Source organism: Buceros rhinoceros, unplaced genomic scaffold, assembly GCF_000710305.1.
Source record: "Buceros rhinoceros silvestris isolate BGI_N320 unplaced genomic scaffold, ASM71030v1 scaffold31762, whole genome shotgun sequence".
Taxonomy (NCBI): Eukaryota; Metazoa; Chordata; class Aves; order Bucerotiformes; family Bucerotidae; genus Buceros; species Buceros rhinoceros.
Window position 1 is genome coordinate 24,243 of NW_010397678.1, and position 8,957 is coordinate 33,199.

The window sequence follows — 8,957 nt, forward strand, 5'->3', positions numbered from 1 at the left end:
CTAATTACATTTTCTTGTTTCAAGCTGCCAGGCACCAGTCATATATCGAAGTCGTATAAAAAGAAGATCCCTGCCCATCTGCAGCCAACTCCAAAAGGGAACTAACTTAGAACCTGTGATTAATGGAGAAAATCAGAAGGACGCTGTTAGAAAAAATGAGCATTGGCAAGACGCACATTTAAGCAGTCGTGATCCTCTGCGTTCCGAGCATGTTCAACCCCACAACCTGGACCTTAATATTAATAAAAATTTATATTGCAAAAGTTATTGCTTTATAGTAATTACATTACACCATAGGTGGGACACTGTAGCTTGTGAGCAGCACAGTAATGCCATGTATGTCACAAAATGCACAGTCTTCTCTGTAACAAGGCTTCTTTCAAGTAAGAAAGAACCTGAACACCAATAATTAAGCAAATGATTTCTTAGTGACTTCGGAGGAGAGGAGCACACAGCAATAATATGAATGTGCCAATCTTCAGACAAGGTAAGGAATCCACACGGTGAAATGGCCCTCTTCCATCTCTGCTAACATTTGTGTTAGGTGCAATATACATGTGGAATTGCACTGAAAGAAAACACTTCTTTTCTAGTAAAGCTGGCATAGGATGTTCTCTAATTGCACCCTTCATCACCATTGCAGTTCACTATACTTTCTGTTGCTCTGGAGTTTTGTAAGGAGAAGAGATTCAGTAAAAAAAACATGAAAAAAAAAAAGGAATTGTATTTAATGGGAGAGAGGAGGTGAGCAGAAGCAAGCAGTACCTCCTAAGCTGGCTTTGCTATGAAGAAATATGTATGAGCTATACTTTCCAGTGACAGAGACCTCCTTACAGATCCAAAAGGACATCACATCTTAAGAAGACAGGATACGCTAGAAGAAGCCTTTAATAGGTGGGCTGAGAATTTTGGAAGGCAAGACACAGTGAAATGGAGTTGAATCAATAAACAATGATGCTCAGACTTCCTGCACAGCATTCCACAACTGCAGTATTTTTATTAACACATTTCAGCAAGAGGATGTGCCAAAGTAGTGCTTTTTCCTAGCAGTGTAACTACCTACTTTTGTCTCCAGTGAGAGTGCGGAGTTTCTCTGCCTGGCTACCCCTTCACCTACTCCTTCTGTACCATGCCATGACAGAAAGCTGGCAAGGACATTGTATGGAAAAGTGTCTGCGTGTTATTGAAACCAGGTCTAATATGGGAAGACCACTGGATATTTTACTCTGGACTGACACGTAAGGCATCTTACAATAATACGAACAATTTCCCTACCTTCAATTTCAGTCCAGTTGACAGCAACTTCTGCTATAGGTATTTTCAAGCACTGAGCTATATAAAGCAGTTCCACATCAAATGCCCTGAAAAAAAACAGGAAATCACACAACCATCCACAAGTACAGTCACACTTACTTCCAGAAGAAAGATGGTGGCACTGTTAATTAAATCTCTAGCCTGATTTAGGGAGGTTGGTATTCAGTTATGAAGTTGATAGCAATGCTCTACAGGTCAGATGCACATGAAAGGAAAATTAATTTCCCTGACTGAACAGCCCAGAACATAGCCAATATGCAGACAACAATACTTCACTGCATCCTGTTCTCAAAGGTACAGGTCACGCTGTGTTCAGACTGCTGCTCACTTTTCATTCTGACACAATCATGATTTAAACATTTTTAAAGACCAAGCAGTCAAGTGTGCACTGTCAATCTACATCCCTAGTAGTTTCATCAAAGTGGACAACTACCTGCTGTGGCTTTACACTGATCTGATGGTTTCTCCTTGTACTTTCTAAGTCAAGAATAAAGGCAGCAGCACAGAAGCAAGGAATGATTTATGCTACTGTGCATAGCAGAACCTGAACAATAGGTGTACTTTACCTGGTGACCATTTATTGCACAGCACACAAACCCCCTTGAGAGACCTGTCTTTTTTTGCTGCCACAATTGTTTGCAGGTTGTGCAGCAAAATGAATTCGGGAAGTGATCCTGCTCTGTCAGCTGCCACTCCCTGCCCGGTTTGTCCAAAATATATTTTAATTCTCTCAGTTCTCTGCACAGAGTATTGTTCGTGTCATTCTTGCAACTGCACGCACAAGTGCGCCTTCTGGATCTGTGACACTGATATCAGAAAACTGTTTTGACAAGTTGCAATGCTCATGTAGGAATCAGCATATGAAACTACCAGTAGGTACTACTGACAAGGTTGAATGCAAATCACCCTTAGGAAGATTCTGGTGGTTTTGGTTAAATTCCTTAGATTTATTGGTCACTGGGTCTTTTTTCCTCTCCTCTTTGTAGTCCTCAGATGCCAGTAGAGGTGTTCTTGTTCCTTAAATGAGTTGTAGTAATTGGAATTTAAGCTAAACAGCCCTCCACTCCCCCAACAAAAAGCTTTTTAAAAACACTAGTCTATATTGGAAAAAACTGTCAAAGGCCATCCACATCTGATTTCTGCTAGATTCAATACATACTCAAACACAGAGGGTTTTTTTTCCCAGGGAACTAAACTTTGAAGGTGAATTGGAAGTGTTTTAGCCAAGTTGTTTGTAAGGTTTTCAGTTTGAAGTCAATGGAACAGATGTTCCAAACCAGCTTACTTAGGTCTTAAAAATGCATCTGCAAGGCAGCCAAGTACAACTCAACACTAGTCCACATTTTCTCTCAATAACTTCCTAAGTTTGGAATCTCCTTAAATTCTCATTGCTAAGTCCAAGGAAATTTTCTTTTGAAATGAAAAAAAAAAAAAAAAAAATCTTTTGCTACTGGAGAAAATGTATGCAATAAAAAAATAACAGCATTATCAGTTCATGCTTCAGGGGTTGCTTGATTCAAGTCATTGGTAATCCCATTTTACACATCAGAAAGGCTACAAAGTGACCAACAGGTGATCAAGAGCAGGCAAAAAGACATACTTTAGCAGGCTGCTAGCCAAGTTCAGATGTTATTTCCTTCTACTTCAAGCCATTCTCTCCGTTTAAGCAGTGAAGTGCATTTCTGCAAAACTATTAATGAACACAGCAATAGAAGTCCACTTTGAAATGCGCACTTAGGTATGACATATACAAGTAGGTTCCCATTGAAGTACAGACTATGGTACACTGGGGCTTGCTGGTGAAATCATCACCAAACCCGCATCCACTTCAACTTTGTGTTACAGAAAAGTTACTGATATCGTTCTGGACAGTACTAAAATATGCAAAGAAGTTCTTTACAGAGACTGCAGTGTGTGTGTATGTGTGTATAGAGAATTTAGAAACACGTGGACAACCTGATTTGGATTAGGACAGGCTTTTTAATTGTCATCAAAACAGCTACAAAAAATATTTATTTTTTTTAACCTCAGTGAATTGAATCTGCTTCAAGATGCCTTGCCATTTCACTGTTCTCTTTAAATAAGGGTTGAATATTATTTTATTAATTATGCCATGGTCTCTTCTACTGAACTTGTATTATTTAATGTTTTGCTGACATTTTGCATTTGTACGCCCAACCCCCCTATGTATTCACCTTTGAATGTTTCTGAGTCATGTGTATTAAGACTAAATCTTATTTTGTAATACTTACTACTTAACTGACTAAAAATCTTAAGGGACACAGAATAATTGTCTGATGAATTATACTGTATGAGTTGCTCTAAAAATATTACTACATAAAGTATTAGCCTAGAGAATTAATAGTTATTTGCAACCATTCCTACAGACAACCAGTTACAGAAATGTCAGCGTATGCATCACAGTACAACAACATTAAACAGTTTAGTGAACTACAGCGCTCAAAGTAAAAGATTAAAAGCACAGGAATTAATCACGTTGAACATTAATATTGTTACATGTGATTGCCGTTTGTGTTACAGCGAGTGCATCCTGAAATTAAAAAACCCCTATTCAAAGCCGGAAGAAGAATGACTTCCATTGTATACTGCTGGGATACCTTTTTCCTTCCCCTGTTCCTCACCACCTTTCAGTACACCTCACACACATACTAGAACAGATCACAGTGTGTTCAATACACTGACAGATAGATACACCCCCAGATCCAGATAATACAGAAGAAACATACAGAGGGTATCCACGGTCAGGGTTTAAGTGTGGGTATGCTACCTGGAGCCTACTCTAGAGATCAAAGCAACACCAGTGCATGAGTTGGTGAGTGCAGAACATGTGTTATGATACGAGGCCATTTGTGGGTAGTTAACACCTGAAAGAAACACTCTTGAAATAGCAGGGAATTATTTGCACCATGAACTTCATTGGATCCCGCTGCAGAGAGTGGAAGTGAGTGCTGCTGGGCAGGGGGGACACAGCTCAGAACACCTACGTTTGCTTCCAGCCTGAATGAATTCAAGTACCCAAAGTCAGACACCAAAAAATATATGGTGTGAACAATTTCCCCGTCTATTTATAATAGTGCCGCTATTATGTGTTAATTAACACAAACATGAAGTGTAAAATACAGAAAGAGAAAAAATTCTCCACGTGGCTGTGTTGACACTAAGGAGTACTTTCAAGTAAGATGATGCTGGCAGTTGAACACCAAGTTGGTAGGTGTTTAATTGAATTCAACCTTTCTAAACTGAATCTTTAAAATGCTTCAGCTTATAAAATATCTATCTTGCAAAATTATTCTGTATTTTAAAATTGCACTAGGACTCTTTCATTTGCTGGTCCAATATTAAGTGTTTCAAATATAAAAATTAGGTCCTCAATTATACTATTTTAACTGGAATTTAAGAATTTTCTACACCCAAGATACGTTGTTCCAGTAAACAATGGAGCAGAGAAAACTTTCAATGGCCAAAGAGGTCTAAGAATGGAAAAGGATGTTATGAGGGTTAGTCTGCCAGTATTGGTCTAGCTGTAAAAGCCCATGTATGTCTGCCAGGTGCAGGATTTTTTACAAGACAAAACAGCAAAATATAACAGCAAAATATTTTTGCATTGATTAGACATTTGTAAACAATTCTACTTGTGCACAAAACCAGGAAAAACCAATTCATTCCACTACCTGCGTAGATCTACAAGGCCTATACTCCTATAGTGCCAAAGGAGTGGAAGACAATCTTTGCAGCAATAGGCATGTTTATTTTTCTGTAATTTTTATATAGAAACTCACAATTAGAGATCAGTGACAAACTGGAGAAACAAACTAATTTTTATGTCGAGCTTTTGAGTTTTAAATGTGAAGCAGCATGGCTTGTTCGGTGGACAAGGCAATTTTTATAAATACAAGTAATAGCAACAGTTTGATCTCATCAGTGATCTGCTGAGTTGTGTAATATCACTATAAATTGCCACTTTACAAAAGCATATCAATCAAACCAGAAGTAGAATTATGTCTTGAATCTCCCCTCACTTAATCAATATTTTGGATAAGAGAGTAACCGCTGCTATGTCTACTTCTCCCAGGTAAGGAAAGACATTTTACGGCTGGAAGAAAATTTGGGACTTTTTTTTTGTCATCAAAGGAAATCAGTGACATAATTTAGGAGAGGAAAATTCTGCCAGTGAAACCATTTAATTTTCCAGTTTTCCTCCTGTGCATTAAAATTTAACATAAACAGCTGTATTTCTCATGTCAAGACTATGGATGCAGAACTAGAGCTTCTTTTGGAGTCTGAAAGTGAGTAATTCCAACTGTCTCTATTATGTTTTAAAAATAGCCCTTTTAATTTGCTTTTAAGTTTTAATTTAAAAAACGTGCTGCAACCATTTCTGAAAAATAGATCAGTGATGTGATCAGATTCAGAACATAAAATGCAAAGCATATGGTCTCTGTTCAAAAGGTTCCTCTAATTTCAAACTAATGTCAAAATTTGGCTATTTAGAAAGTAAATTTCAAGAATGTTTGGTTTATATTCACATATACACAGCCAGCTCTCCAAATGACTGTTAAACAACAAAGTCAACAAGAACACTCACAAAAAAAGATAGTTTAGGAGGTAAGCATGATTTCTTAGTATCAAATATATAAACAGTTTCCAGTATCCATTAATTTTCAAATGCTTTCTAAACTTTAAGGTTAGATTAACAAAATATTCTATGAAATATGCTGGTCTCTCTTTAAAAAGCGTTACCCGATCCTCATCACCAAAATGATAAAACAGTGTTTTTCCTTTTATATTTCAGTTTGCTTTTAAGATTTCCTGAATATCAGACTGTATAAATCAAACTCAGCTCAGCAAGAAGCAAGCCGTGTTCTCAGTTTTCCAGTATTTTTAACATTAAAGAGGTGATATTCAATGTAACTGGAACAGAAAGAGCATGAAGAAAGCAGAAAAAAGTGAAGGTCTACGCAATGAGTTTTTCATTCTTAATACAGCTGATACTGGGTTGTTTCCTTATGATTAAACTAATATTGAAACTGCCAAAGATGCACGTAAGATCATAAAAAGGAAGGTCTTGATGTTCTCCCCTTTTTTTTTTTTCATATGGAAGGTGAATATGAAGCACAAGACTCCATTATATTGGTGGTGCTGGTGAAACACTGAAAACACCATATGCATTTACTTTTTGGTGTCCCTGATAGCTCTTTAAGTACGGCAACATAGAAATCTTTCTGTCTGGCCAGCCTAGCAGCAGGAGAGCTATGTTGTTTACACTGACGTATCTATTACCAGTGCAAGATACTCAGCTTCCAAGAAAGAGACTGTGCTCCTAACACTTGCTCTTTGAGCGAGATGCGTTATCAGCCTGCTGAGAGACATAGAAATAAACCAGGTATTATTTCCTAAATACGTACTGCTCTGCCTTTTGGAGCAGTACTGACAACATCCAGCACTTCAAGGCAGTCCCCTACTGCCCAGTGCTAATTCAGTGTTGGTGCTCTCTTGTACGCAAAGACACTACTGAAATCCTTTATCTGAAGGGAAGAATTCTCCAGGCTTTTTGTCTACAGAAACAATGGGTGCTGTGTGTACAGCCCAGAAAGTGAGCTGTCTTTGATACAAAATTGCTTCAGTAGTTTTTCTTCTAACCTACTATTTACTAAATAGTTTACCCTTTTGATGCAGTCCAGGCACCAGCAACCCGACACGTTTTTTCCTCCGTACTATCACACTGTGAGTCGAATTTACCCTGCTGAACTCCAGTCATCTACAGCGGGGATAGCTCCTTCTGTCTAGAATTGTCTAGAGTCCCTTTACAGTCGAGGGCAGGAAACAGGCATTTGTTGGCTGCACTTCACCTGGCATATTTTAGAGACCTGTATTAGGACAAAATGAATTAAAATCTAAAATTGTCCCTTCTGTTGGTTTAAGACAAGTAGATGCACTGAAGCAAATCCTGTCGTTGTGTGTGTGGATTTATACTCTTAATTGAGCAGTAAGCTTAAAAGGGCAGGGCAGGAATTACTAGACAGCCAATTTTACTGGCTATTAAGGTCATGAGTAAATATGTAATATAGTAAAGATTTGGTCTAAACATTAATATGTCCGCACATAAGAACTCACTTAACTCTGCAGTACATCAAAAAATCTGAGACTGACAGAACTTGAGCAGACAGGACAGATCAGGCTTTTGCAGAAACTGAATTGTGTTCATTCTCTTCAACAGCAAGCAGCGGGGGAGCCCTCGACAGACCCAATGACTAGGGTGCTGGCCCTCAGAAGGCTTTTACCCTCTTAAATGCTGCTAGTTTGTTGAATATATTGTTGAATAAGGGAGCGAGCACTCTGCTTCATTATTACCAGAATATCTGAGCACTGACCACACTGAACTGAATTATTCTTTCAATACTTAACAGAGCTGCACTTGGGATTTTAAAACAGAATTTTAAAAAAAGAATCAAATAATTTCTTCAGATGTCAAATAGCTCCAATGCAGAGGTGGTAATATACCCAGACTTATGAGCTTTTTGTCCAATATCAAGACAGCAGTTTCTCTGCAACCCTCTGCTGATGGTCTCAGTATGAGTAAGTTGCTCTGTGACCCAGTTAGGGACTCACTGTTGTTCCAAGTCAGCAGAAATACAATACTGACTACTATTTCAATACTGACTACTACTTCTTCCTCTTACATCTTCAGACTAAGTATGCAAATAAAGGCTGGGAAGTATAGGGACAGCCTGAAGGTCAGATAAGGATAGAAGTAGACAACATATTGCCTGTTTTGGCAGAAAATTTAATTAAATAAAAACCCACTATTGTTGTTTTAGGCAAATTTGTGACTAGGAAATAGCTGAAGAGTTGTTTATTACAAGAATTTGAGTTACTCTTTCGTTGACTAACAAAACAAATATTCTTCATCACTAACGAGAAATTTTTACACAAATAGGAAAACATTTCAGGGATTAGTTTATGGATTACTGTAAATAAAAGAGCAAGAACAGGAGGCTAATTTTATAGCAGTACATAAAAGCACTATGAATTAACACACGAAGACCTGAAGATTCAATGTGTTTCACACCAGCAGTATAATTGTTATAAAATATGTTAGCCATATCCCTTTTTTTACTGACTCTACTCCTGGATAATGGGGTACAGATGAAAATGTACAGCACAATTATTTTTATGCTTTTGTTCCTAGAGAATCTGAGTAGAGATTTTCCTGGATGAAGACAATAATTAGAAAAGATTTGATTACACATAGTTAAGCCTGGGGACTGTCACTACCCTTTTCAGCAATAATTGTGATGTAGGAAATCTACAGAAGTTATGGAACTCATACGGAAAAAGTGTTTCAGTTCCTTAACAGAGGTCATGACTGTATCACTCTCATAAGGGAAGTGTTCTAGCTAAATTATAATGAAAGAGTGCACTGAAGTAATTCAAAGACTATGCATCATTGTCTGCTGTCTTACATCACAGAGATCTATCAGTAGTTCTCTCATGAAATATTCTAGCAGGAAAATAAGCTAAGAGTGGGCATTTCCTTTCATTCTGAGCCTTCGGTGATTACAAATATCAGATATGTATTTTAGATAAAATGTGTTGGTTAAGAAGCACTGAATTCTGAGGTT

At 37.7% G+C, this 8,957-nt stretch overlaps 1 protein-coding gene across 1 annotated transcript in view; it reads right to left on the reverse strand.

The window, feature by feature from the left end:
• The window catches only part of ALG5 (ALG5, dolichyl-phosphate beta-glucosyltransferase), a gene marked incomplete at its 5' end in the record, with an annotated part of 20,548 nt that continues 11,591 nt past the window's right edge, over positions 1 to 8,957 (reverse strand). Inside the window, 2 exons of the mRNA XM_010146353.1 lie at positions 1 to 113; positions 1,276 to 1,361. Coding sequence (XP_010144655.1) covers positions 1 to 113; positions 1,276 to 1,361 — 199 coding nt within the window. The remainder of the gene's footprint in view (positions 114 to 1,275; positions 1,362 to 8,957) is intronic.